At 54.8% G+C, this 27,326-nt stretch overlaps 10 protein-coding genes across 10 annotated transcripts; 5 read left to right on the forward strand and 5 right to left on the reverse strand.

The window, feature by feature from the left end:
- Positions 1-846: 846 nt before the first annotated feature.
- BKA78DRAFT_252685 (uncharacterized protein) lies at positions 847-2,364 on the forward strand (the record flags this gene model as incomplete). Its single annotated transcript, XM_066884757.1, has 4 exons — positions 847-939; positions 992-1,130; positions 1,180-1,469; positions 1,519-2,364. The coding sequence occupies 4 exons, from the start codon at positions 847-849 to the stop codon at positions 2,362-2,364; spliced, it is 1,368 nt and encodes a 455-aa protein (XP_066743616.1).
- A 1,664-nt stretch (positions 2,365-4,028) lies between these two features.
- On the forward strand, positions 4,029-5,944 carry BKA78DRAFT_268732 (Chloroperoxidase; the record flags this gene model as incomplete). Its single annotated transcript, XM_066885496.1, has 5 exons — positions 4,029-4,349; positions 4,403-4,583; positions 4,639-4,962; positions 5,015-5,192; positions 5,245-5,944. 5 exons carry the CDS (start codon positions 4,029-4,031, stop codon positions 5,573-5,575), a joined length of 1,335 nt encoding a protein of 444 aa, XP_066743617.1. The 3' UTR covers positions 5,576-5,944.
- A 3,662-nt stretch (positions 5,945-9,606) lies between these two features.
- On the reverse strand, positions 9,607-12,508 carry BKA78DRAFT_296616 (uncharacterized protein; the record flags this gene model as incomplete). Its single annotated transcript, XM_066886641.1, has 2 exons — positions 9,607-12,384; positions 12,440-12,508. The coding sequence occupies 2 exons, from the start codon at positions 12,506-12,508 to the stop codon at positions 9,607-9,609; spliced, it is 2,847 nt and encodes a 948-aa protein (XP_066743618.1).
- A 335-nt stretch (positions 12,509-12,843) lies between these two features.
- On the forward strand, positions 12,844-13,867 carry BKA78DRAFT_317214 (Pre-rRNA-processing protein TSR2-domain-containing protein). Its single transcript, XM_066888690.1, has 2 exons — positions 12,844-12,956; positions 13,015-13,867. Exons 1-2 carry the CDS (start codon positions 12,899-12,901, stop codon positions 13,563-13,565), a joined length of 609 nt encoding a protein of 202 aa, XP_066743619.1. The 5' UTR covers positions 12,844-12,898; the 3' UTR covers positions 13,566-13,867.
- BKA78DRAFT_317217 (uncharacterized protein) lies at positions 13,868-15,921 on the forward strand. The gene is made up of 3 exons (XM_066888691.1): positions 13,868-14,253; positions 14,307-15,090; positions 15,145-15,921. Exons 1-3 carry the CDS (start codon positions 14,062-14,064, stop codon positions 15,447-15,449), a joined length of 1,281 nt encoding a protein of 426 aa, XP_066743620.1. The 5' UTR covers positions 13,868-14,061; the 3' UTR covers positions 15,450-15,921.
- Positions 15,922-16,620: 699 nt separating this feature from the next.
- Positions 16,621-19,317, reverse strand: BKA78DRAFT_317218 (RanGTP-binding protein-domain-containing protein). The gene is made up of 2 exons (XM_066888692.1): positions 19,097-19,317; positions 16,621-18,981 (listed from the first exon to the last, which is right to left on the reverse strand). Exons 1-2 carry the CDS (start codon positions 19,115-19,117, stop codon positions 16,822-16,824), a joined length of 2,181 nt encoding a protein of 726 aa, XP_066743621.1. The 5' UTR covers positions 19,118-19,317; the 3' UTR covers positions 16,621-16,821.
- Positions 19,318-19,645: 328 nt separating this feature from the next.
- On the forward strand, positions 19,646-21,944 carry BKA78DRAFT_252780 (P-loop containing nucleoside triphosphate hydrolase protein; the record flags this gene model as incomplete). The annotated part of the gene is made up of 3 exons (XM_066884762.1): positions 19,646-21,083; positions 21,135-21,835; positions 21,897-21,944. 3 exons carry the CDS (start codon positions 19,646-19,648, stop codon positions 21,942-21,944), a joined length of 2,187 nt encoding a protein of 728 aa, XP_066743622.1.
- A 588-nt stretch (positions 21,945-22,532) lies between these two features.
- On the reverse strand, positions 22,533-23,930 carry BKA78DRAFT_252365 (cytochrome P450; the record flags this gene model as incomplete). The annotated part of the gene is made up of 3 exons (XM_066884728.1): positions 22,533-22,613; positions 22,656-22,922; positions 23,100-23,930. 3 exons carry the CDS (start codon positions 23,928-23,930, stop codon positions 22,533-22,535), a joined length of 1,179 nt encoding a protein of 392 aa, XP_066743623.1.
- A 920-nt stretch (positions 23,931-24,850) lies between these two features.
- BKA78DRAFT_353816 (uncharacterized protein) lies at positions 24,851-25,198 on the reverse strand (the record flags this gene model as incomplete). The annotated part of the gene is made up of 1 exon (XM_066891618.1): positions 24,851-25,198. The coding sequence occupies one exon, from the start codon at positions 25,196-25,198 to the stop codon at positions 24,851-24,853; it is 348 nt and encodes a 115-aa protein (XP_066743624.1).
- A 1,240-nt stretch (positions 25,199-26,438) lies between these two features.
- Positions 26,439-27,073, reverse strand: BKA78DRAFT_353817 (uncharacterized protein; the record flags this gene model as incomplete). Its single annotated transcript, XM_066891619.1, has 3 exons — positions 26,439-26,613; positions 26,663-26,766; positions 26,822-27,073. The coding sequence occupies 3 exons, from the start codon at positions 27,071-27,073 to the stop codon at positions 26,439-26,441; spliced, it is 531 nt and encodes a 176-aa protein (XP_066743625.1).
- Between the last annotated feature and the right edge of the window lie 253 nt (positions 27,074-27,326).

Here is a 27,326-nt window from a genome sequence, read left to right on the forward strand (position 1 = left end):
GGGAGTATGGGGAGGCGGATCAGTAATTTGCCGAGCCATACTAAGATAAGCCTAGCCGGCGAGGTGAGCGTCAGGGAGCACTTGACGGCAGGGCGGGAGCGGCAAAGGTACCCGTTGCGGGAAGCGTCGAAAGAGAAGGCGAGCGTCGAGGTGACGAAGGCAGGACGTGTGTTGACTGGTGGCACAGGTGCTCGTGGCACAGGTGCCCGTAGCACAGGTGGTCGCGGCGTGCGAAGGGACGTTCACGACGTTGAAAGCTTGGGGCGCGGGCCGGACTAACTAAGTCAGCCGCACCAGGATGATCCCAGCGACTCCGATTGGATTGGTCCGTCGCGCCGACCACGACTCGTCGGTCCACAACACCATCAACACCACCCTTCGTCGGCATCGCAGGCCTGAGCACGCCAACTTTTGCTGCAATTCCTCTCCGCCGCTGATCCTGTCGCCTTGCGGGAAATCTTGTCCTACCCGGGCCCCCGTCCTGGCCACACCGCTGAAAATCCCCCTGGAGGAGACGCAAGCATAAGATATGAGCCTTCCATGACTATGCGGCGTCTGCGCTCTACTCGGGCTAATCACGGGCTCTTCGCTGCGGAATCTTCTCCCCAGAGCCAAGATGGTCGTGCCTAGGCCGCCAGTCGTATTGCCGGCGGTCAATCTTGACTTTAGTGCACTTGTTGAAGAGATGCGCGCATAGTTGAAATAGTCCGCGTGGTCCCTTGATCAAGGAACCATCCATCTCACTCTACGTCGTTCATTATTGTCCTCCTCCGACCCCGTACTTTCTTTTCTCGAGGACATTTTTCTTGCTCCGCGCCAATCATGAGGTTGTGGACCACGTTGGGCATGACGGCCGCCATCTTTGCTTCGGCCGTACAGCCGGTAGCCGCCCAGTCCGCTGCACTGGTTGCCCTTGCAAAGGCTATGCCAACTTGTGCTGTATGTCACCCTATATATTCGAGTCAGGACAATCTAATCTGATGTTTCATAGTTGGCATGTCTCGAGGGTGCCCTCCCAACGTCCAATTGTGCTACAGACCTCACATCGACCTGTCTCTGTACAGATGTCCAATTGAACGCGGCGCTGACCGTCTGTGTCGCGGCCAACTGTACCATTCCTGAGGGTCTCAGTAAGTGTACTCCAATCACTCGATTGACTTGCCGCTAACAGGCTTTCAGCGACCAAAAACGTCTCACTCACAGCATGTGGCGCTGAAGTCCGTGATATCAGCTCCTCATTCACCGCCATTGGTATTACAGGCATGGTTATTGCCTTCCTCGCCTTTCTCCTCCGCATGGCTGCAAGTCTTGGCAAGACCGGCCGTCAAGTCAGTTGGGATGACTGGACGATGCTTTTGCTGGTTATCCTGGCTATTCCCCCGGCCGTCTTTGCTCCTATTCTTGCCGACAACGGTATGGGGAGAGACATCTGGACTCTGACTTCAGAACAAATCACCAATGTGCTCCACGTTAGTAAACCATGTACAACACCTGTCGTTCGTTTTCTAACACTTCCAGTACTATTTCTTCGGTGAAATCTTCTACGTGGTTGCCCTTGGAGTATCGAAAATATCCGTCTTATTCTTCTATCTCCGAGTGTTCCCGGCGAAGGACTTCCGCATGATCATCTACGTCGTCATGGGTGTCTGCGTAGTTTACTGCATCGTCTTTGGCATTGTTACCGCAATGCAATGCACTCCGATCAGCTACGCCTGGACGCAGTGGGACGGTCTCCACGAGGGCAAGTGCAACGACATTCATATCCAAGGTTACGTCGCCGCCGCCGTCAACATCGTTCTCGACGCCATTGTCATGATTCTGCCTTTGAAGCATCTTGCCGGCTTAAACATGGGTCTCAAGAAGAAGCTCATGGTAATGGCCATGTTCAGTGTTGGTATCTTCATCGTCCTGACGTCGATCATCCGTCTTGCATCCCTGGTCCACTTTGCCAACTCTCAAAACATTACCTGGGACTACTTTGAGGCCGGATACTGGAGTTTGATTGAGGTCTACGTCTCGATCATTTGCGGTTGCATGCCTGCCCACCGCTTCCTGTTTGCCAAGTTCTGGCCCAAGATCAAGGACACGGTCAACAGCAGCTCCGGCAAGAGCACCGGCAAGAGCTACGGCACTAGCTCGACCAGCAGGACTGCAACGCAGATCTCCGTCAAGCCCAACAAGGGGGATGAGACCGACTTCGTTCCCCTCGTCGACGTGGAGAGTCGCGGTGGCCAAACCACTTCCGAGGGCCACAAGGAGTCCTGGACCGTTACTTCACACCAGGTCCACACGTCAGTCACCGCTGACTCGAGGCCTGACAGCTGGACTATGGGCCAAGGCACGCAAGGCAGAGAACATGTTTAAGGGATGAACTGGACGTATGATGCGGGCGCTTGAAAATTCGACTGGGTTATTCGGTATATTGGTTTAATTTTTAACTCTTCTAGGCAATACCCAGAGGCCTCGACTTAGCCTCTACCGCTTGGATTCTTGATTCTGGAGCTACATTCAAATGCGATCCTTCTTTAGTTGCTCCAACAGCTACTCCCAATTTCTTCTGGATCTTCGCATCTTTCAGTGTTGCCACCCTTCTCCTCTTTGTCATGCTTTTCCCCATCTGATGGAATGCTGGTGCAAAAGTTGGGAGGGAAAACCTTCATCCGGAGATTCGTGGCACCGTGCGGAGTTTGCTCATCAAAGCACACGTGGGGATTGGGACAACAGGTGATTAATCGAGCGCGCCCTTTGAGGATCTATAGTCGGCTCGTGGTTTCTCTTGAATTGGGTCAAGATGGCACGTTCATGGAGGACGGTTTCCACCATGGTAGAACCACTCAAACACAGGTTGCCGGAAGGCTCTTGAATCCGTAACCGTAAAGTCAACCGTCAACGAGCCATATGGAATCACGGGTCAGGGATGCACCCTTGTGTCGATGGAACTTGGACGTTTGCAGGGTCTGAGCACCATCTGCTGCGCCCATGCGGCCCGAGCGTCGGCCTTGTTCGAACCGCAGCTCGTGCCTCCAACTTCTTCACTCCCCTCTCTCTCTCCAACGTCACCTCTTCTCACAGCCTGACTCGACCTCCCGCCATCCTCTAGCCGCGTCCGGACTCGTGCGGCATACATCCGGTCTGGTCGACTTTTGGGCTTGTTGCCTGCAGAGGTCCATGACGACTGTCGAAGCCACTCTTCCTTGACGGGCAATCCAAACTGGACGGTCTTCCCAGTCCTTTGGAAATTTGGGTATCCTTGCAAAACTTTGTTTTCACTTTTGTTGTCTACGCCGCAGCTCGGCTGGCTCGTCCCGAGCCGGCAGGACCTCACAAGCATCTGCCGACGAAGGGGACCGACCAAACACGCTCCAACTCCTTTTCGCGCCCAACTCGAGGTCTGCCGCAGGTGCCATCAATGATGAACGGGCAACTTGGCAGTCCTCCTGCTCGCGAATCGCGGAAGACTCCGTTGCCGATTTCTTGCCCTCTGAGGACGACACCCGACTCAGCTCCAGACTCGCTCATCTTCTGCCCTTCTGGAAGCAGCTCGATTAGGAGATGATCAAAATTTATTATGACTCGGCATTGGCCCACAAAGGCTAGGCTTACAAGGCTTCCTCCCCACGTGCCACCCGCGTGGCTCCGCGGCTATACCTTCCTGCTGACTTGCCAGGAATCCAAAGATCCTGGTTGGCCCTACGGTATCCAGAGCCTCGGTGGATGCTTTCGCGTCTCTTGTCCCTCGGTCCCCCGGTTGATGGACCTCTGCAAGAATATCTTGCAGATATGCTCCCGTAATTAAGTCGTCTCTTATTTGTTAGCTGCAGCTGTCACAAGTGCCCCTACCTCCTATGCTGGCTGCCATACTTTGATGTCGCTCCTGTGTTGAGTCCCCATCACATTCACCGATCATTGTCTCTCTTTTCCCTGGCCTTTGGGGACCACCAATTGCACTCGCTTTAGTCATTCCTTGATCTTCTGCGGCATCGGAGGCGTGTTTGGTTTTATTGTTTATTTAATACTCCTTGTCTAAGATGAAGTTTACCAACTCTCTTTTCCTCCTTTCCTCGCTTCTCCCGACGGCGTCTCTCGTCGCCAACGCCTTTCCCACATTGGACCCCCGCGCTCTCTCTCAAATCCATCCCGACACTTTTACGGAAGCTCTCGAGCTTGTGAAGAAACACCGTAACACCAAGCGCGCATCACTACTGGCCAATCTTACTTCGCCGGTTGAGACCACCGGTGACCATGCATTCCAGGCACCAGACTTTGACGCCGGAGACCAGAGAGGACCCTGCCCTGGATTGAACGTGTTGGCCAATCACGGATACATCGCCCGCGATGGTGTCACAAGCGTATGTCGCTTGACCCCGGATTAGCAAGAAACAGGGGCTTACGCGAAGCACAGTTTCTTGAGGTCGTTACGACGATAAACGAAGTTTTGGGCATGGGAATCGAGCTCGCTACTGTCCTTGGTGTCATGGGCACGGTTTGGACTGGTAATCCGCTTTCGCTAAACCCCGGATTCTCCATTGGTGGACCAAACAGCGAAACCGACAATCTCTTGGACAACCTCGGAGGCCTTTTGGGTGCGTCCAGCCCACCAATTAAAGACCGAGGAATTTGAATTGACACGTCTTTCAGGCACGCCCCGTGGTCTCCAAGGCTCGCACAACTGGATCGAGTCGGACGCATCTTTGACTCGCAATGACCTGTACATGACTGGCGACTCCTGGACCATGAACATGACGCTTTTCGAAGAATTCTACAACATGGCCGACGAGGATGGTGTGCTTTCCATGGACACTCTCGCCCAGCAGGCTGCCAACCGTTTCGAGTACGCCGTTGCGCACAACCCCAACTTCTACTACGGTCCCATCACTGGAATGATTGCGCGCAATGCTGGTTACTTTTTCCTGGGACGTCTGCTGGCCAACCACACCGAGGAGCACCCCGAGGGAATCTTGAGTGCGTGCATCAAAAACCGAGGGTTTTGCTTTTCTTGCTGACAATTACGCAGCACAGGACATTTTCAAGAAGTTCTTTGCCGTGGTCGATAAGGAAGATGGCACTATGGAATACAAGAAGGGCCACGAGACTTTCCCCGACAACTGGTACCGCAAGCCGATTGAATATGGCCTCGTTCCGTTGAACCTCGACATTGTTGGCTGGGTCCTCAAGCACCCCGTTCTTGGCAGGTAAGCTACATTTTCACACGACCCCTAGTATTCACGGCACTCACCATTGCAGCGTCGGCGGCAACACCGGCACCGTCAACTCCTTCAGCGGCCTCGAACTCTCCAACATCACTGGCGGCGTCCTCAACTCGGCATCGCTCCTCGAAAGCAACAACCTGCTCTGCTTCGTCTTCGAGGTTCTCAAGACCTTCATGCCCAACTCGCTGTCACCCCTGATGAGCACGCTCGAAAAGCCGATCGAGATGGTCACCGACGCCCTTTCCGCGCCGCTCCTGAGCTTGGCCTGCCCGGCTTTCAAGGACATGGAGGTTGGCGGCCAGAGTTTGTGGGATGCCATTCAGGACAAGTACCCCGGGGCCAAAACCGCGGGGTCCAGCTTGTAAAGGGAAGGTTGTGGAGATGGAGATGCGGGGGATTGTCGGTCGACTTGCAGATAGGGGACAGGAGGCGGCCGAAGGATTGAGGATTGCTCTGGGGGCCATGTTTATTTCGACTGCATGGAAGAGCGACATGAACCACTTTGAAGGCTATGGTCCAAATCGGCAGGGCCAATAGCTCCTGTCGAATGCTCCTTGGGCTGTTACCATCGCAAGTTCGTCAACACGCTCTGCGCGGACGTCCACCGGTTCGCCGATATCGGGACTGCTGCTTAAATATTTTCCAACTCCATAATTTCAACAACTTCTTCGCAAATATCCTTTGTCAAACAGTCTGGACACAAGACAGACTCCTTCAGCATGCTACAAGTCGACAATTGTTTAAATTTCGTAACCCAATGTCCCGCTGAAATCCAACATCACCGGACCCATTTCCGCACGCACAACTCCACCTCCCCCAAAACCACTCCCCTACACCCATCATCCTAAACCACCCCAGCCTTGTCAAAAATCAGTCCACTCCATCGCAGCGGCCCGGTTCTTCCGCGCCTCCGCTGGTCGATCCTGCGAGTCTCCCCTTTCCCCGTTGCCAAAACGGGGAAAAAGGTCACGATGCCGAGTCATTGGCGGTCGGTAGGGCAGTTTGAGATCCCAAGCAGCCTTGTCTTGCTGGGCAGTCGTTCTGAATCGCCCTTGTTTCGTCCGTCCGCCTCGCCTTGCCGTTCGATGGGCCGGCGTTATCGGGGTTGTGGTGGAGCAAATGTCCGTCCGCCGGGGAGGACGGACCTTCCCTTCCTCCGCTTTGGAATGGGTTTTTGCTAGTTCAGGTAGTTTGGCAAGGCTGATGAGATGGCAGTCTATGCTGAGCCACTAGCTGTGAGACGCGTCGATGAACATGTAGCGACGTGGCGCGCTAGTCAGTTGGATGGTCACAGACCTCAGCAATGAGTAAACGTAGGCAAGTGAATCACCGCTATGGCCGCCATGCCGCTCTCTATATCCACATGCCACATCCGCATACTTTTTCTCTTCGAATCCCTGCGTCAACGATCTTCAAGTTGGGCATTCGCACAGTTCTTGATCGCCTCGTCTTGGGCATGCTTGCCACCCTTGAAGAACAGGAGGAGAACGGGACCTTCACGATTGACATCTTGGCTGGGCGCTTGTTTTGCTTGCATTCATCATCCCAAATCGTCCATCCCCCGAACAAGGTCCCCAGGAGCTCCGAGACTTGGCGCGATGATCGCCGCGGAAAGTGATTCTCGTTTGTGAGTGGATGATTTTCGCATAGATGAGGGCGCCAAGAAGAGATTAGCGGGTTTCCATGCTTGGCTGGTGATTGGAGCCAGAGTGTGGAGGGAGTACTTATTGCTCTACATGTTGATGCTTGATCTGGATTTGTTGCGCAATCCTCATTTTGTGTCATATGTCCATGGGTACATCATTTACTTTTTGTCGTCATGTACCGCAACCATCGACATCAGAATGTGGCTTTGGGAAGTGACCTTGGAGCATTGAGCTCCCGATTGACGGATTGCAGGCATGAATCATTCAAGCCCCTTGATTCAGGGGGTATGGAGCATTAGAGACCCTTCTTTTGAAGGAAACAGGAAGTTTCTGGTTAAGTCCTTCTGTCAGAAAAAGCAGAGAAGCATCCAAGCCCACTTACTGGAAATCCAGGAGAATGCAGGCTCGTCTACTAGGAGCACTTGAAGCATTGAAGTGCATCAATAAGAGAAGTAGGAAGGATGCCAACTCTTCCAAAATGTGGAATCCTTTTTCCGATCTCAGGACGGCAATGGTCACAAGACCTTTGCAATATACGATAGACATGCTGTGTCAGGCTCTATGGTCAGTCATACAAATCACTCTGTCATTTTCAAAGTGGGATTCGATCTCACTGTTTGCCGGGAGGGTGAGAATCAAGATGACTTCAAAGAGCATCAGTCCGATGAGCCGCGGCGGATTTTTCATTTTCTAAATCGTCAGTGGTCGATTGGGATACTGCCAGCAGATCCGTGAAAGGTCTTTTCCGATATTCCGAGACAGGTCAGACTGTGCCCCGCCACTCCCTGGTTCCCTCTACTCTTGCTTTCTACCCAGACTGAACGTCATCCACCAGCCAATCAGGACGTTTGGGTCGAAGGTGTGCAAGACGGGTCTCGAGATGCTCGGACGTTATCCAGGTAAGAGGACGCCGGGAGGCAGGACGGCTTGTAAATTAAGTTGTTTCGCAGATTCGTTCGTCACAGTGTGATTTGGGGTCGGGTCAGAGAAGAGCCTGACCATGCGTAGGTATGGGGGGAGCGCAATGATAGCCCTTTCAGTGAAAGTGTCTCGAAGGACTTGAACTTTCGGCGAGATTGACTACAGCATCTCCACTGAAGCGTGGGACGACATGGCCAAAAGGGTCGTACGAGATTGCAGGGAGGGGAGCGCTGCGCGCGGTCGAAGATGAGCTTTGTTGTGCTGCAAGGGACTATGGGCAGCGCTGCAGCAAACAATAGAACTCAATGCACCGTGACCAAGGAGCGTTGTTCGCAGAACAGGTGGAAGCTGCAGAGAGAGGGTAAGGAGATGGAAGTTGAAGAGATGAGATAGCAGAGTGTTGAACTTGGATTCGATGAGGTGAAGAGCGTGAGAACACACGAGGAAGTTGCGTCGATGGTGACTGCCTTTTGCATTGACGGCCTGCCACCTTTTGCCTACCCACGCAACCTAAAGCAACCACTGCCGGACCACTTTCATCATCGCTGCATGTGCCCAGTTTTAGAGCGTGCGCCCGTCTTCGAAAAAGCCGGTGAGCAGTCCTGCCGGAAAAAGTGATGGCAGAGCATCGATTACTTGCTCGCTCTACGCCATCACGAGTCACAGAATTTCCCTTTCGTCGAATGTGGCCTCCACTTGCGAATCTCCGTCGCTGTAATTATTTCTGATAACCCCCTTCAAGCCTCCAAAGGCCGCACGGCAGCATCAAGCAGTCCACGCGAAGCTCCCCACTTCAACCCGGAGACCACAACAGCCATTGGCTACAATCGACTTTGGAATTGGCGAGGAACAACGCAGTCCGTCGATTTCATCGTCAGCCGACCAGCCCACCCAGCCAAAATTGCGCTTGACGTCCGCCCCTTTGCGAACGCATTGGGATGCGACGTTTGAAGTTGCAAGAAACTGCTGCGGCGATTGGTTGCTAAGAGTTTGCAAGGGGCGAGCAGAGGGCTGGTGATGAAAGTTTTACGCGAGTGCTTCTTTTTGGTGCTGGAGCAGGAGGATTCGCAGAAAGATGTCGACACCATGATTAAAGGCTTTTGGAACAATCGATGGAAACGAGAAGCATTGAATTGGAGCATTGGGAAGCGTCAAATCTCCCATAGCAAGAGGATAGAGGGTATTCAATCTCCCCAAGATGTGTTTGCAAAGAGGGGGTGATGTTGCAGATTTCTTACTAAGCGGCTATCCATCAAAGGAGGCGCGTGATGCCAGTTCTTCTAGAAGCCACGTTGTCTTGCGACGTTTGAAGTTGTAGAAAAAACAACTGCCATTGGCCGTGGAGTGGCAGAAAGGGTGGTTGGAAAGGGTGTGTGGCGATGCTGTCCCGTGGATTGCCCTCCCTGTGCCCACTTGTCCCTCAAAGAAAAACGGGGTTCGCTATTCCATGGAAGAGGATGGCGAGATTAGAGAGGACAATCTAGAAAAGAATACATACCACTTTCGCCTTTAAATGCTGGAGTGAAAACATCCGCTCCGCGTTATTACTCCATGTTGGTTCCTCTTGACTCTTTCGCTAGCGTAGAAACCGGGGGCAAACAGGGTAACTTGATCGCGACATCAATGTATTTCAATCCAGATGATAATAATGCCAACTCTAAAACAAAAGGTTTCAACGAACAATATCAACAAGAGAACTCAGAGGGTATAGTGAGACAAGCAGCAGATGCAGACAGTGGATATGCTCCAACAAAAGGAAAACAGACATATTATGTTCAAGTCAAAAGAAACATGGGCGCCATCGCTATGCGCAAAACCTATACGTCGCCTCAAAACTCGGCAGCGGTAACAAAGCGCTCGGGCGCCGGGCGAGCGTCCTTCTTCTCGGTCTCTTCACCGTGCGCCGCCTCATGGGTCTCTCTGTCCTTCTCCTCCTCAGCTGCCTCTTTTGGTCCGTCTTCTTTGAGGACCGAGTTACCAGTGCCATTAGTCTTCGTCTCCACACCAGTCCCGTCGGCCTCCTTCTCCCGCATGCTGCTTTGGAAGCTCATGAGAGTTGTCGTGCTTGGATTTGGCTTGTGATTCCCCACTTGTAGCTTGAAGGGGTAGGCGATGCCTTCGCAAGTCGGTCGGGTGCTAGTGTTATTGCTAGGAGGAATGATTGTTGGGGAGCCATCAGCATGCTCAGACATGACTATCAGAGGCTGCTGGGCATCCGATGTACTGAGTCTTGGGCTGGGAATAGGAGATGAGAAAGCAGTGTCGGGATCAGGTGCACGAGTGGAGATTGTGGCAGCGATCGAACCCGTCTCAGGGTACGACGACGACACTGGGAGGGAGAGGAAAGGGGGAGGAGAAGATGTTGTGGGAAGCTGGTCAGACAGCATCCCTTCGGTCGATGCTGGATGCCAGGTTTCTGTCTGGCCCTCGTCCGTGACGGTACGACGACGCGAGCGTGGACGACTAACAGTCAAGCGCCTGTCCTTCTTCTTGCTGCTCGTGCTGACTGATCTCGGTCTGGTTTTGGAATCGGCGGCACCATCAGGAGCGACAATGTCTTCCCCGGTCGAGTCGGCGCGCGTTTCGCGTCGGATTGTAGCCTGGTCGTGCTTACTGCCCCAGCCGCTCCACATTGCAAGACCCCAACCCTTGACTTTCTTCATCCTAGGAAGGTCCTTATCCTTCAGCCGGCGCCCTGCAAGGGCTGTGGGTGGGGGAATTTCTCCGTCAAACCCCTCGTAACCGGCAGCCATTTCTTCGATCCTCCGACTTTGAACTGCGCGCTTCTCTTTCTCAAACTTTTTTGCCCAGCGCTCTTGTACCGTCATCCACTTCCTAACAGGCCCTTCTTTGATGATTCCAATCTCCGAAGGGGGAATGTGGAGAAGAGGGATTTCCTCAGGTGGCTCCATTGCTCGCGTCCGGCCTTGTCTATCGACCCGCTGCCGAATCATGTGGTGCTCGAACTGTGGGATAGAATCGCCCGCACGGCCGATAATATCAAGCTTGCCATCCAGACTGGTGCTAGCAGAGTGTTGCAGCGGCTCAGCAGAACTGCTTGCTGCGGGCCTCTCAGGACTAGCCTCGGGTGTGTCGCCAATCTGGCTCACATCGTCGTCGTCCAAGATGTCAATGGGCTTCTTTTGAGCCCTCGCCAGAGCCCACGCGCCAAATTGAGCAACTCCTCGGTACATCAACTTTGCAGGGCGTGTAAAGCTGAGAGTGTGTGCCACGTGGCAGAGGTCGTCCCAGACCTCAAGCTTGACATCAGTTGGCGGATACTTGTCGGCCGCTTCTTTGACGTGCTCTTGCTCTTCTGGCGTCAAATGCGATAGATCGGGCAAGTAGCTCATAGGCGCAGCAGCCTTGTGCGCAAGGTAGACTTGTTCGTCGTGCAGAAGCTCTCCGCCACCTACTTGAATCAAAAGTGGTGGAAGACCACCCAAAGTCGGCTGAAGAACAGGAGAAACGAGCGGATGGTTAAGCAAATGATTTGCGGCGTAAATTTGGATCTGATCCTTGATAGTAACAGACTTGCCGTCGATGGTGACGGTAAGATTCGGCGGGGGCAGGGCAAAAGACGATCCGGCTGCCTTGGCGTTGGAGTTGAGCGGTTCCGGAGCCTCCCCATCAGCTTCTTTGGTGTTGGAGTCGAGCGGTCCTGGAGTCTCCCCGTCCACTTGTTTTTCAATAGAGAAGCCTCGAGCGCGGTTCTCCCCTTCTTCTTTTGTGTCTTTGACCGTTGCATTTTTGCTTTTGCGGGAAGATGCAATCATTTCAATGGAACCTTTCTTAATGGCTTCCAGGTCGTCCGCGTTGGGAGGGGGCCAAGCCACTGATGGCTTGTGAGAGAAACCATGGGATGGAATGTAGTCGAGCTTTCCGTCGCCGAGAAGACTCGGAAAAGAGTGCGTGAGGTCGACCCAAGGAGAAAGTAGAATTCCGCCGGCTGGGAGCGGGATCCCCTGATCACGGAGTGTGACAAGAAGAGACACTGCCATTCCACCACCAGCTGAATCGCCGGCTACGAGAATCGTGGAAGGATCATGATCTTCGAGCAGGTAAAGATAAGCCGCGATGGCGTCGTGCAAGCCGCAAGGAAACGGGAATTGAGGCGATAGTCGGTATCGTGGAGCGAAAACGCGGGCCTTCAACTTCCGTGCGTGTCTTTGCATTTGATAGCGGTGCTCGTCAACGCTTCCAAAATAATATGCGCCTCCGTGGATGTAAAGAATAGTTCGCTGTCCTTTGGGATCTTGCGCGGCCTTGCGCTCGGAATAGTCTTTTCGCATCTCAATCCATTCGGCCTTGAATTCAGTGTTTTCGCCGCGCCACTGCCACCAAGTCTTTCCGCCGACCCTCTCTATGCCTTCGGCGCCCAATTGCGCCTGAAGCAGGTCGGCAGCTTTAGTCAGGAAATCGATTGGCACAGTGACATCGTCTGCCTTGACCCAGGCGGGTACGGGCACCCATTGTTGGGTAAAGGCCTGGACTTCCTCGACTGTGTGATCGGCGGCATATGCCAGGAACTGACGCACGAGCTGCAGGCCCTCGTGATACCCGATGTATGCTGTCGGCTTGCCCTGAAGGTTGCGCTTATTGAAATACTGAGAGGCTCCGTCAGTTCAAGGGGCAGCATCTGCTTGCAGCTATGCAGCTTACGTGAGAAAAGTAGGTTTCAATCACAGTCGGTGTGACAGCAGCGGCAACTGTCAGCGTGTTTAGGACCATGATGTCTCAGGAATCAAGGGAGAAGAAGGAAAGAAGTAGGGCAGCGAGAGGGCAGGTTTTGGTGTCAGGCCGCGATCATGGCCGAGGGTGAAATAGAAGCAACAGAAAAGGCAAAGGAGCGTCGAGAATGGAAGGTGAGAAGATAGAGGTGGACGGGAGTGAGTAGTAGAGGCAGAATGAGATAGGGGGTCTGAGGGTCGAGCGCGCAGTCTGGGGAAGTTCCATTTCCTTTGGCGACAAGCGACGCGGCGAGGGTCCAGCGCTAGCGGAAGCCGACGTCATCGCCCGCGGTGTCCTGGTGGTCCCGTGGTGAGGTGGGAAATCTCTGTGCCCAACATTCAATTTGCACCACGACAACACGCTCGCCCCACCACCACCGCGGCCTTTGCCATGTCGGCCAACAACCCCCAGGCTCCCGTTTCTGTCTCCAACAACCAGAATTCATCCCGTATGTCCCGTCCCGTTTCCGCAACCTCGACGCGCACGGTCGTCTGATCTCCTCGCAGCGCAACTCAAGTCCGAGCGCTTCGGCCAGGGAATTTGGTTCGCTCTGCAGGCATGGCCTGCTCTCACCGTCGCAATTCAGAGCCAATTCGGAGGGCCCGATGGCGCCGACAAGCGTGACTGGCTCGCTGGCGCCATTCAAGACATATTTGAGAACGACCCCCAGACCGACCAGCTCGACATCGAGACCGTACTGCTCCAGGTTATGGAGGATGAATTCGACGTCCGCCTGGAAGACGAGAGCGAAGTCTTCGTCGCCGCCACCATTGTCAAATTAAAAGACGAAATTACCCAGGGCAAGTTCGACACCATCGACGCCATGGAGCGCAGGTGGCGAGAGAGGAGGGGCAAGGGACCAAACCTAGGAAACATTCAAGTTGTCCAAGAGGGCGGAGTTGGCGAGGGCGACAGCGACGACAGCGACGACTACGAGGACGAAGACGCGACCATGGACGACGCGCCCCAGCTCGTGCCAGCAGCGCCCAAGGAGAAACCCGAGCCCGAAGTCGACGAGGACGGCTTCACCAAGGTGGTGGGAAAGAAGAAGCGTTGAATGTGGGACCACAGGACGTGCCGCATTTCTGCATTTCTGCATCCATCTGAATAGGCAAGGCGTTTCCGGAGTCATACGACATGATTGGTGTGGCTGTGGCTTCTTTGGGGCGCTATAGACGGAAGAAAAGGGAGTTTTGCTTTGAAGAGAGTCGCCAATGACTAGATAATTCTTGACCGTTGAAATTCAAACACGTACATATCTTTCAAATACCTGGGCAAGGGATGCGTTTCGCAACTGTGTCGTCAGATCGGTTGGCCGAATGCGGCTGCTACGAAGCGGGAGCCCCCGCCGCCGCCGACTCACCAACCAGGAACCATAGCCCGCCGAGCAACCCGTCTCCGATCCGTTACCACCACCGCCCGCAGAGACGCAACCGACCAGCTAGTCGCCCCAATACCTGGAAACATACCCTCGTCCGCACTACATACGAATCGCCTTCATCACCTCTCCCATCCCGACTCCTGCAGCGGTTTCCACTGCCCCGCGCTTCAACATGGACGTCGCATACGACCACATCCAGGAGGAGAGCTTCCCCGACGACGAGCGCCCTAAGAAAGAGGAGGAGGGCAAGGAAAAGCCCAAGCAGAATGACTTCAATACCGAGGTTCAAGAGGCGTACAAGGCCATTTCCAACAGCCCGTGGGCTGCGCGAATCGGCGGCTTCTGGGGCACTGTGAAGAAGCAGGCAAGCAATGCGTGTCCTCTAACAAACCACGTACTGACTGTCGTCCTCAACAGGGAGAGACATATTACGAAACTGCGCGCCAGCAATCGGCACCCTTGGTAGAACAGGCCAACCAAGGTCTCACTGGTCTCCGCTCAACCATTTCCACACACACTCGCAACATCTCTTTGCCTCAAGTCCAGCTCCCCGAGGCCGACTCGTCCTCCAAGACCACCGTCACCGACAAGGACGGGAACACCGTTGAAGTCAGCGCCGCCTCGACCGCGAATCCTGCGACAGAAAATGCCGAACGCTCAGAATCTCTCCCCGCCGACATCGTCAAGGAGGCTGAGGGCATGCTCTCTCGCCTTCGTCTAGTGGGCGCCGAGAGGCTCAAGGATATTCAAAAGGCTGAGGACGCGGCGGACGAGGCTCTCCTGAAATTTGGCACCAACATTCGCAATTTCCTGCGCGATGCTGTTACCATTGCGCCACCAGAAGAGGGTAGCGGCGCGGACGGATCGCAATCAAAGGTGCTGTTCGAGAGTAAAGACGCGGATGGCAAGCGCATCATCCACACCACTCGTTTCGATGCGCAACTGCACGTGATACACTCCAACCTGGATGGCTTTACAAAGGACCCTGACAGTCCGGAATGGGATGGATGGACCAAGAACTTCGACATCGACAAGAAAACGGCGGAAATTTCAAAGGATCTGGAAAAGTATCCTGAGCTGCGGAAATCTATGGAGGCCTTGGTTCCGGACAAAGTCGAGTACAAGCCATTCTGGACTCGGTACTACTTCCTGAGACATGTTATTGAGAGCGAGGAGCAGCGTCGTAGGGAGATGCTGAAGGGTGAGCAGCCATGGGACTCTTTTGCTCAAGTCGGCATCGCTAATTTTGCTACAGCATCTGCTACTGGTGTGGATGAAGAAGAGGTCGGATGGGACGACGACTCGGACGACGAGGCCGAAAAATCAACAAACAAGACCTCGTCTCCCGAAGCCGGTCTCTCCAACTCCAAGGACACGCTCAAGCCCTCGGCGGCCGAGACGGCATCCAAGGATCCGCGCAAACTCAGCGACGAACGCTCCCAGCCCGACAGTGATGCCAGCTATGACGTCGTCAGTGGAGCCACGAGCCGCGGACCTGGCAGCCCTAAGGAGGCCAAGCGCACTGCGGCCGAGGAGAGCGACGAGGAGGACTGGGAGTAGGAGATGCCTACTGAGTCGGCATCATTTGTAACCAAAACGAGCTGGACTGTCGTTTCTACTTTCCTGTTTTTCTCTTTTTGGAAACTCACTGGTCAGGTTTTGAGATTTCGCTTCTACGAGACTGTTTTCGTAGTGCTCGGTCATCAACATGCGGGGCGGCGTTCTTTTGGGAGTGATGGATGATCATGGACGGACGGATGGGTCACAGAAGATGATGCTGCTTGATTGGCCGCCAAGGACGCATCCTGCGTGTTTAAGCAGGGAGGCAACAGGAGTGGGCTTCGCGAGATAGTAGTGGGAATCCGTCCTCTTGGATTCGAGGCTTGTTTGCTGGTGTTGTCTGTTCAGTACCTATGAGCAACGTCAACGAATGCGATGCAAGAAACTTCCAACGTCTTTCGTTGCCGCCGTGACTGAATTGCAGAGACAGTATAGTGAAACAAGCCATGTATGCAGTACGCCTCTTGCCGATCTATCAGTGGTCTAAGATTTGCTTTATGCAGGTGAAATCAGTGTCTGAGACGACATTGTCCAAGTGAGACCCCAATAGACTTGCTACGTCCGATGTTGTTGCCAGAGCCGCCACCATCATGGCGGCAGGAGCATGCCCACAGCAAAGGGAATGGTGCCTGCCGTGAGTGCCCTGCTCGACATCAGCCCAAGCGCAGTGAAGTTGACCCGGCATATGTCCGCGCAACTTCAAACGCAGCATCTATTGAGGAACGGCGCCTGAACAGCTAACTTTTGCTCCAGCTCCTGATTGGCAGGTCTACGCAACTTCAAACGTAGAAATTATTGAGGGAAAGCGCCCAATGAGGCAATTTTCATATTGAGAAAGGAGGGTGAGGTCTGCGCAACTTCAAACGTCGCGTTTCAATAGAGGACGCCAAAAAAAAAAATTTTCGTCTGGCAGCTGATTGGGCATCATGACCAACTTCGAACGTAGGAGCTATTGAGGAATCGTGCCCGAAAGGGGAAGTTTGGAGGGTGTGGAGAGAGGTGGAAGCTGCGAGGGGGCTTCTGTCGGAAAATTCCCGAATCGGGACTCCTCTCTATTGACTTGCTACGTTTGAAGTTGCGTAGAAGCTACCTGCGGGATCTGGTGTAGGTGAGTGGAGACTGGGCGCCGAAGAATATTAAGAAGTGGTGCATGACTTCACTTCAGGCTGACTTTAGAGTAATTTGCAGTCGATTATCAATCTGACCCCTTCTTTTACCTGTACTTCTACCTACAATGGAGCTCGAAAAGCAAGCGGGCTACTCAAAAACGCCGGACGATGCAAACGCACATGCTCAATCAACACAACAAGCCCTCCATCTCTATGATTACCATTCTGGATGACGCTGCGCCGCCATGATGCGTCTCTTGCTCTCATCCCGATCGCGACTCTGGAGGAGTCTCAGGAAAGCGTCCATGGCCACCACGCGCACCAACAACCGGCCGCGTCGCCTTGCGCAGCAAAGGGCTTGGACTGCCTCCATGTCCTAGATCGCGCTCCCTGCTCGGCAATGGCACGTCTCGGTGTGGCAGAGATGAGTTGGACGACACAGAGACAGAAGAGCCTCCAACACCACCGGCTGAACGACGTGGCGAAGGGCTCGGCCGGGACGCTGCTGCACTACTTGGGTACGGGTAGGACGGGTCAGATGCGATTTCGGCTCCATAAGGCGTCGTCTGGCGCGAAGCGCGTCCCGGCGACTCACTGCCGTCGTAGTCGCCCACAGCGTGCTCGACGAGGTACTCTTCGCCGCGGCGCTTGATGGGGCTCTCATCGTAAGGATCAAAGCCGACGCGGCGCGTGGCTTCGCGGCGGACGCGCTTTCGCAGGTCCGTGTCGTTGCCGGCGCCAACGGTGCTGCTTTCCGAAAGGAAGAAGGTAAGAAGTTCGTCGGGTATTGAGAGGTGGCTGCTTTGTTGGAATTGCTGGAGCGCCGTCAAACGGATCAGCATTTCGAGGAGGGAGAGTGATGTCTTGATGGGTGGAAGACCGGGCGCGGCGGTCGACGATGATTGTTGAGGGTACGGTGACGCGGTGGGCCGCCGTTTGGCCATGGCAGTTGGTGGTGGTGAGGACTGCGTGGGCCTTCCCGGGCTGGGCGAAGGAGTGCGCAAGTTCATGTGGGACATGCCAGCCGTCAGGCGTGGGTCGAGAGAGGAAGCGCGATTGGGTTCGGGGGTATCTGTGCTAGAGGACGGGATTTCGGTGTCGTCCAAGTCTTCATCGTCGGAGTCCGGCTCCTCGGTGTAGACTTCAAAGGCCATCCATTCGAGGTCGAGGTCCGGTGGTAGACGCCAGTGCTCGAGGTTTGGTGCAGTTTGCTCCTGTGGAGGCACTGATTCAGGGGCTCTAGACTCCCGGAAGAGTTGTGCGTCTATTTCTGACTGCTCGTCGTCCGCTGTGCTTTGAGGCTCGTCCCCTGCGCCTTCTGGCTCATTCTCCTCGAACCAAGCATTTTCTGAAGCTTGTCTCTCCATCATCCGTCTTGGTGGCACTGCATGTATGTCGCGTTTCAGGAGGAGAATAGGATTGTTGGTTTCTCCCTCGGTGCCGATGTTCAGAATCTTGCCGGTATCTGCGTAGAAGATCTTTGACACCTCGTGAATAGGAATGACCTCTCTGATGCCAGCCTGAGCCACATCTTCGAAAGGACCTGGTTGTGGTTCATTCTCCTCAAAGGTGTGCACTCGATCGTCGTCAAGGTCTTCAATTACGATAAGCTGATATGCGAATTCGAAGGCTTTTCCTTCCGCGGCTCTGATGTCGCCATATGGATGCGTCGTTCTGCGAGTTTGAGTGGGAGATGATGGAAAGTCATAGAGCCTGTCCAATGGCACCCTCATGAGCTTGACGCGAGCCTTGTGGATGACTTCTTTCCAAGTGGTCTCTCTGATTCCCTCCTCATCGTGTGGGCGAATGTGACCTGAGAACAGCATATACATTGACAGCGTGAAGACTGGACCGATCTGAACAGCACTAGAGGCCAGAGCCGAGTATTGTGAATCTCCTGCGGTAAGGAATGTACTGGCTTGCAATAATCTTGACGGAGACACCGTAGCTGGCAATGAGGTTGAAAGATTCGCCCCAGAAGTTGTTATGGCAAGATTGATCAATGGCACTGCGTCTTCGATGCGTTCAAGGAGCTTTCTGATGTCCGATATGATCAATTTCAGCTCCATCTCATTGTGGGCTTTTGACTGTGCACGGGAGCTGCCTCGACGCTGTAGTTCCTCCTCGCCAGCCGCCCTGGCGAGACGCTGACCTAGGGCTTGAATCTCCCATCGGAGGGCCTTTGTCAGACTGACGGCAGATTCCAAAGATGTGTTGCCACGGGCTGATATCAGTTCGATCATGTCAATAGCCGGTGAAATGATTTGGATCTTTGACTGTAGCCGGCGTTGGAGTGTTGCCAACTCCTGTTTTTCCTCTACATTGCCGACCGATTTGAGCAGACGGGAGCACTGCTTCATGGCATAGCTACTGGTGATGACTATTCCAGAGCGGATGGCATAATTCATCGCCTGCTGCGTGACCTGGAAAAAGTAAGCTCGGATTAGAACAGAGGCCGGATCAGCTGGAAATGAGATTTGCGTGAAAATCAAGCATCTTTTTGCTCTAGGCATGGAGGTCATTGAAGATATCACGGACCTTGGAGAGCAGCAGATCCATATTGACAGTGAAGCTTCAGGACAAGGCGGAAGGGTAGGATGCAATAAGAGAAGATGGCGCTGATTGGGAGAATGGCCGAAGGATTTGACTTTTTGAATCTCTCTGGAGCCTGGATCATCGGTAGGTGTGTCGCCGGTATGAGAAAGAGAGCACCAGGCTCAGACGAACGTGTCGAAGCGTTGCATGGGCGAAGAGTGTTTGGAGAGCGGTGATGGCAAACGACCGAATCGGCTTAGCGTGGTTTAAGTCGGAGAATGAGTCAGGTCCAGTCTTCCGGGATTTTTCCGATGGTTGTAGCGAACGTGCACGCGCAATGGACGACCAAGCCCCACCATTTGCAGCCCAAAGCTTGCACTTCTCAAGGACAGGCGCATCACCCAGCCATTCAAACTTGGTCTCCAGGCTTTGCCATTCGACTCACTTATAGGCGGGCTTCTTCCTTCTGTCACTGCCTCTTCCCCCAGTGACTTGCACTTCTTTCTATCCTTGCATACTCTTTTTTTTTATTCCCCCACATTACCCGCCAAAATGGCTGACCTCAACTCATGGGAAGACGACAAGGACGCTCAGGATGAGAGCCTTGCCCAACAGACGCAGCAGCAGATGAACCTCAACGCCGCCGCTCGCGCGCCCTCTTTTACGCCTGGCGCTGCCTCGTTTACTCCCGGCGCGGCTTCTTTCACGCCTGGCCAGGCCTACCAATCTTACGGCGGCTACCAGCAGCAGTACGGACAATACTATGGCGGACAGCAAGGTTACGGATACCCACAATACGGCCAACAGCAGCAACAGTACGGTCAGTACGGTTATGGCCAGCAGCAGCAGGGCTATGGCTATGGACAGCAGCACGGCGGATACCAGCAGCAAAACTTCCAGCCTCAACAACAAAGCCAGGCTCCGAAGATCGCAAAGAGGGGCGATGACTTGAAGGCCGCCCCCGCCGCGCCCAAGGCTGCACCCGCACCCGCGGCGGAGGCGCCCAAGCAGCCCAAGACGCTCTCCATTGGCGGCGACGGCAGCACAAAGGTTGAATCGGCCGGCGGCACCAAGGTTCTCAGCGTGGGCGGCGAGTCCCCCAAGCTCGAAAAGGCTGGCGCTACCAAGGTGCTCAGCATTGGAACTCCCGCCCCCAGCGACAACAAGTCGGCCGCAAAGGCTGCCGCGGACAAGGACAAGGGCGCCCCCGAGGCCGGCAAGAAGGTCACTGCCGCCAAGGCCATTGAAAAGACTGGTGAGGCTGCTGGTCCCGCTGCCGCCGCGGAGAAGGCCTCTTCTGGAAAGACATCGCCTACCCCATCGACCGGTAGGAGCAGTCCTACCAGAGCCGAGATCAAGGCCGCAAAGCAGCAAGCCGACATGGTTGCTCAGGAGCAGTCTGCCGATGTTGACGAGGAGACTTTGGCCGACATGTACGGCAAGGAGCACGTCAATGTCATTTTCTTGGGTCACGTCGATGCGGGAAAGTCGACTCTTGGAGGTTCTATTCTTTACGCTACAGGCATGGTCGACGAGCGGACCATGGAAAAGTACAAGAGGGAGGCCAAGGAGCAAGGTCGTGAGACCTGGTACCTGTCATGGGCCCTGGATCTGACCAAGGAGGAACGTTCCAAGGGAAAGACCGTGGAGGTCGGCAGAGGCTTCTTCGAGACTGAGAAGCGCCGCTACTCGATTCTGGACGCACCTGGCCACAAGACGTATGTGCCCAACATGATTGGAGGTGCTTCGCAGGCCGATGTTGGTGTGCTTGTCATTTCCGCCCGTAAGGGTGAGTACGAGACTGGTTTCGAAAAGGGTGGCCAGACGAGAGAGCACGCAGTGCTTGCCAAGACCCAGGGTGTTAACAAGCTCTGCGTGGTCGTCAACAAGATGGATGACCCGACTGTCGAGTGGAGCGAGGAGCGCTACAAGGAGTGTACCTCCAAGCTCGCGCAATTCTTGAAGGGTGTCGGCTACAACCCCAAGACTGGTAAGAGTTGTTTAGATCACATATGATTCTATGCTAACCATTCATTCGTAGACCTTACCTTTATGCCCGTCTCCGCCCAGACGACCGTGGGCATCAAGGACAGGGTTCCCAAGGAAATCTGCCCCTGGTTCGACGGACCTTCGCTGCTGGAGTTCCTCGACAACATGAAGACTTTGGAGCGCAAGCTCAACGCCCCTTTTATGATGCCCATCTCGGCCAAGTACAAGGACTTGGGAACCATGGTCGAGGGCAAGATCGAGGCCGGTGTTGTCAAGAAGGGCGTCAAATACCTCATGATGCCTAACCGCGAGCAAGTGGACATTGCCGCTCTATACGGCGAGACCGAAGACGAAATCCAAGCCGCCACCTGCGGTGAACAAGTCCGCATCCGCCTGCGTGGCATCGAAGAAGAAGACATCCTCCCCGGCTTCGTCATCTGCTCCCCCAAGCGCCCTGTCCACTGCGTCTCCAAGTTCGAGGCACAAATCGTGCTGCTCGACCTCAAGTCGATTCTGTCGGCCGGCTTCAACTGCGTGCTCCACGTGCACTCTGCCACTGAAGAAGTCACCTTTGACGCCCTGCTGCACAAGCTCGAGAAGGGCACCGGCCGCAAGAGCAAGAAGCCCCCGGGATTCGCCACCAAGGGTATGAGCATCATTGCCCGCCTGTCAGTCACCGGCGGCGCCGGCAGCGTCTGCGTCGAGAGATTTGAGGATTACCCCCAAATGGGTCGTTTCACACTGAGAGATCAGGTAAGACCGGCCACCAACCCCAACCAACCAATTGATGCCGTGACTGACATGTTCTTCACAGGGCCAAACCATTGCGATTGGCAAGATTACCAAGCTCATCACCGAGTAAGAGAGACGAATCGATACCACCACCAGAACCAGACAGGGCGGCATAGTTGAGGCGTTTAAAACATCGATATACTAAGCTACGACGTCATGCATGTAGGGGAGAGAGAAGGCGCGGACCGAAGAAATCCCAAACTCTGGTCTCATCTCGGGAGAGAAGGTAGCCCTGACTGCGCCAGTCGAGATAGCAAATCCAAAAACATTGATTGTAAGACCATTCTGTCCGTGTACATTTTGGCGTTGTTATCCGCGTGAAGATGCAGTGTCGCGCGTGTGTGTGTGTGTGTTGACTGAAACCCCTACCAACGAATTACGATACTGTCATGATGAGCAGCGAAAACAAGAAATTGCCGCCGTCTTTCAACACACAAGGCAACAAGCAACAGTGGTAGACGAATGCCAGCTGGTATCAACAAACTATGCGCTGAGATTGGTAGTAGTATGTGCAAGCCCAAAAAAAAAAGAAACGCCCTATATGTGCATCCCATCTCCATCCCATCTCCATCCCATCCAATCCCAATAGGGAAGACCAACCCAACACAAACACAAAAACACCAACGCAAAAGACCAACATTCCAAACACTCCTCCCCCCTACCCCTCCCTCCGCGGCGCAAACCTCAACCACAACGGCCCCTTCTCCCACACGGCCCACGCCTTCTGGTCCAACCACCCCTCGCCCATGCCCACGCCTCGTCCCACGCCCGCCCCCCTCACCCCTTGCATGCGCGGCGCCAGCTCCAGCTCAAAACACCAGACCAGGCTCGCCAGCACCAGGCGCATCTCGTGGTAGGCGAGGTTGCGGCCGATGCAGTTGCGCGGGCCGACGCCGAAGGGCTGGAGCGCTTTGCGCTTGTCGGCGTAGAAGGGGGAGGAGGGGTCGGTTGTGGCGGGGGGGAGGTGGCGCGAGGGGATGAAGCTGTGCGGGAGGTGGAAGTTGCGCGAGGAGTGGTAGGTGGCGTAGTGCGGGATTTGGACGGTTGTCTAGAGGAGGGAGAGAGGGGTTAGTTGGTTGGATTGGTGCGGAGGGCGGCGGATGTGATGAGATGGTGGTGATGAGGGAGCGGACAGGGGGGCTTGCTTGGTTGGTTGGTTTGTTCGTTGGTGGCAATGTATGTGTGTGTGTGTGTGTTGATTGATTGGTAAAGAGATCAGACTCACCCCCTCTGGCACAAAATGACCGCAGACGACCGCGCCGCCCGCAGGCGCCACACGATGCAATCCCTCCGCAACGGGCGGATACACCCTGAGCGCCTCATCCAACACGGCGTTCAGATACTGGCAGCGGGGCAGCGCCTCGAGGGAAATGTCGGCCTGCGACTTGAACGCTCCGCGCACCTCGTCCGTCAGCCGGCGCAAGCACTCGGGGTTCGTGAGAAGCAGATACAGGGCGCCGCTGAGCAGGGTCGCGCTCGTCTCGGTGCCCCCAATCATAAACAGGCTGGCATTCGCGTGCATCTCGCCCAGGCTGAGCGGCAGGCCCCCGTCGGCGCCCTGCTTCTTGCCGTCGAGGACGAGCGTCCAAAAGTCCGGCCGGTCGGTGTGCGTGGCCAGCCGCTTGCTGACGGCCGCCTTGGTATGCTTGCCGTGCTCCTCGCGCTTCTTCTTGAGCGGCTTGGCCAGGATGCTGAGCAGCACCTTGGCCAGGACGGGCGCGTAGAAGCCCAGGGCCGACCGGATGATGAGCAGCTTGATCGACCCGACGGCGGTGCGCACCCACGAGGCGAACTTGGAGTCCTTGTCGACCAGCAGGCCGAGCGATGCGCCCATGGCCAGGTCGCCCATGATGTCGAAGGCGACGTAGTTGAGGTAGTCGGTGATGTCGACGTCTTGGTTGGACAGTTCCGTCAGCTTCGCGGTCAAGCGCTCCACGTGCGTCCGCAGCAGCGGTTCCTGGTCCTTGAGCGCCCTCTCTGAAAAGGCAGAGGAGAATACTTGGCGTTGTCGACGGTGACTTGCGTCGTCGAGGTCTTGGAGAAGACCGGCAGGCATGTCCGGTGGGAGGGGATAGTGCGCTGGTTCTTTGGCAAACGGCGCCTTGTTGTTGCCGTTGACATATATCGTTTTCCATGCGTCGCCGTCGATGAAGCTCAATTCGTCCGGCGAGTATCGGACCACCTTGATACGTGAGAATTGCTCCAAATCAGAAAGATCTTGCGTACAGTTCCATATTTCTCATGCAGCTCCGTCATCCGAGGAGCAGAACGACCGCTCATGACATCGTAAAACCGAGGCAGACATGTTGCTCGATACAGAATCGGGCCAGGATAACGACGAAGCGGATGGAGGAAGAAGTTGTAAAAGACTCGCCAAATGCGGTAAACGAGCTAAGCGAGTTAGATCCAAGACAGGGGTTCAATTTGCTCGGGGAAATAAGCATACCCAGCAAACGATGATGGCCTTGATGGCAAAAAACATGGCGTCTCGACAAAGTTGAAATCCCAAAGGCAAAACTGAACAAGAATGGAGATTTGCGCCAGGGACAATGCCGTAAAAATAAAAGGGCAAATGGACCAGCAGATATATATAACGCCATGCATGTTCGCTTTGCATGTATTGACAGCTCGGCTTATGCCCGCGCCTGCGGCGAGGTTTGTGATACCACGGGCCTGTCAGGCTGACAAGGATTAGTCTATTGGCCATTGGGCGTATTTCCTGACGTGTGAAGACGACCGCAGTTCGTGCAGTAACGACTGTCTTTGACGACGGCCGTTGATTGGTGTTTGCCCGCCATACCGACATGAACGGTGGGGGGCGGCGCGAATGAAAGTCTTTCGGTCAGGCGTAAATGCGCTTATCGTGGGAGGCATGAAGGTTCCGCCACCCAAAAAGCCACTGCGGAGATGCGTCTTTCTCGTCAAGCCGACCCAGGTCAGGAGGTTGAGGTTCCGCAGCAATACATGGAGCTCAGCTCAGGGGTCGACATAATCGATATCATTGAACAGGTCCATGACGACTTTGAGCATGGGTGCGCAGAGGCTCTGTCCGTCCCCGGCTTCTCCACCAAACATGCGCAGTGTCTGCGTCTCGAGGTTGTCGATGGCCTTGGGATAGTGATGATATCTTTGCAGCGTGGCCGGATAGGTGGACCAAGTCGAGGCAAGAGGATGAAAAGGTCGAAAGTAAGCGGAGGCTGTTGGCGGAAACGCAGGCGGACTCGAGAAGATCTGGGCCATTTGAGGAAACTGGATGTTGTTTTGAGAAGGCGTCCTGTTGCGAGGACGACTTCTGGTGCGGCGGCGGTTGTGGCGTTGACCCATGGCTGATGAAGCTTTGGAGGATGGGGGTTGGCAGAAAGCTTCACTTGTTGGAGAAATAGTAGAGGCGCAAAGGGATCTTGAGAGTTGTAGATGTATCCATGACTTTCTATATATGCCCAAAGCGTCCAGACTCGCGGTGTGGTCCGAGACCGGCCGATGGCAAAAGTGGTGAGTGGTGACGATGTGACTAGAACGGACCTCCTCACGTGAGCTGTGAGTCACAGGGGTGCGGCGAGGTGTTGGTGACTATGGATATGGAGTGATTCGTCAAGAGATGTGGAAGAGCCATGAGCTGCTGACTGAGAAAAGGCGACATCAGCGGATGAAGCAAGGCCCGGACAGTGGTGACGGGCGTTGGGGGCAGAGTCGAGGGGGGGAAGAGAGTATTTCGGGAGACCCCAGCTGTCGATCAGAGATTTCTGTGGCTGGTGCTGCTTCGCCACCTCAGCCACAGCCAGGCTGCCTTGTTTGTCTGAGTCTCGCGTTGCGGCTCGGGTCGACTTCGAATGCGCGCCATCCATGCCTCTGCGTCATTGTTAATATATCGCTCCGCGGGCAGCGCCAGTCAAACGGATCCCACTTCCTCTTCGAATCATCCAATAGCCAGGTCTGGCACTGACTCCATTATCAATATTCAATATTTCCCCACGTCAGGCCATGGCCACAGCAAAACACACATTTTTAGACGGTGCCCGAGAAAGCAAAGCCTTGTCCGTTCGTGAAGTTTAAAAAGAGTTTTCCACGACCGTCTTCCCGCGGCTGCCACGGTAACTCTGTTGGAATCGGCGCCGATCAATCGGCCTCAGGCCTCCCCTGCACCCAAAGGCTAACCCTTCACAGTAGGCACTTGCACGGGACGGACCAGGAAACGAATCTTTAGGTATTGCTGCTGTAGCGACATGCGGGGTATCAAACTGCCTCCCGTCTCGTCTGTACGTACAGCTCCCGCCTCGACTCTTGTTGGGCACCGCCTTGCAGCTTGCTCTTCCCCATCGTGCGAATGAGACATTACGGACCAAGACCAAGCTGTCAAACGAGCGTCTTCCGCCGTGTCGACTACTATACATTAAACTTTGCCCCTCGTAACCGCCTCTTTATCGTTGTCGTCTTTTTTGTCATGAGTTTCGTTATTCAGGCCCCCAGTCGAGTGCTGTGTTGTCGCTGGGAGCAAAAGATCCAAGGCAGCCGCTGATGGCTCACAGTGGTGGTGAGTCAAGGCCGCCGCCTCGTCGACGCCAGCTTAGGCCGTTTTGGCGTATATGGGCATCAGGATCTCCTTGTCTTCCTTGAGGTAGCAGAACTTGTAGCTCACGCCAAACGTCTCGCAGGCGACGACGTCTTTGGTCACATTGCCTCTGGCGAAGTTGGTGACGTAATCTTGAGGAGCTCTGCCAGGCGTCGGTGGTCCAGCGACACTATGACTTGTTAACGCAGACACTTGAAAATGCTCGGGGTGATGCTCACGCTGGATCCCGGTAGCCAGCCGTTGCCTCAATGACAAAGTCGGTGTCAATGTCTCCGTTGAAGCCGTTGAAGTAGAAGGAGAAGTCGGGGATGCTGCAGTCTTTCTACATTCCTTTGTGTTACCATGGAAAGTCGGTGTTACCGAACCAGAAAACTTACACGCTGCTTGGGCCAATCTTCCGTGCCGTACGGCCAATCCGCCTCGCATTCGGCACTTGCGCCGAAGTTGGCATTGTCGTTCAGAATGTTGAACTCAATGGCGGTATGATCGGCCGACTTTGGGTCGGCAGGCTCAATGGCAAAGAATTGCTTGATCCTCAAGCAAGCTCCGGGGGTTGCACAGATTGCGTTGAAGTCCTGTGCGGCGGCAAGTGCGGCAGAGGAAGCCAGCAAGACGGTGGAGAAGAGCATTTTGAGAGATGCAGGGAAATAGGATTGGGTATGCAGGTGTATGCAGGTACTGTTGCTCGAGCAAGGTGATGCGATGAAAGAAGAGTGGTTGGTAGTGGGAGCATGCACACTTTATATATCTGTACCAGCGGATGGGATGTCACAAAGAGTGCGATGGATACAAGAACCCGGTCAACTGCGGATGGCACGCCGCGGGTATGGACAGGCGTGGGAGCACGAGGAAAAAGGTTGTAGACCTTGACCATGTACGGAT

This window comes from Phyllosticta capitalensis (genome assembly GCF_038381095.1).
Source record: "Phyllosticta capitalensis strain CBS 128856 chromosome Unknown BKA78scaffold_6, whole genome shotgun sequence".
NCBI lineage: Eukaryota > Fungi > Ascomycota > Dothideomycetes > Botryosphaeriales > Phyllostictaceae > Phyllosticta > Phyllosticta capitalensis.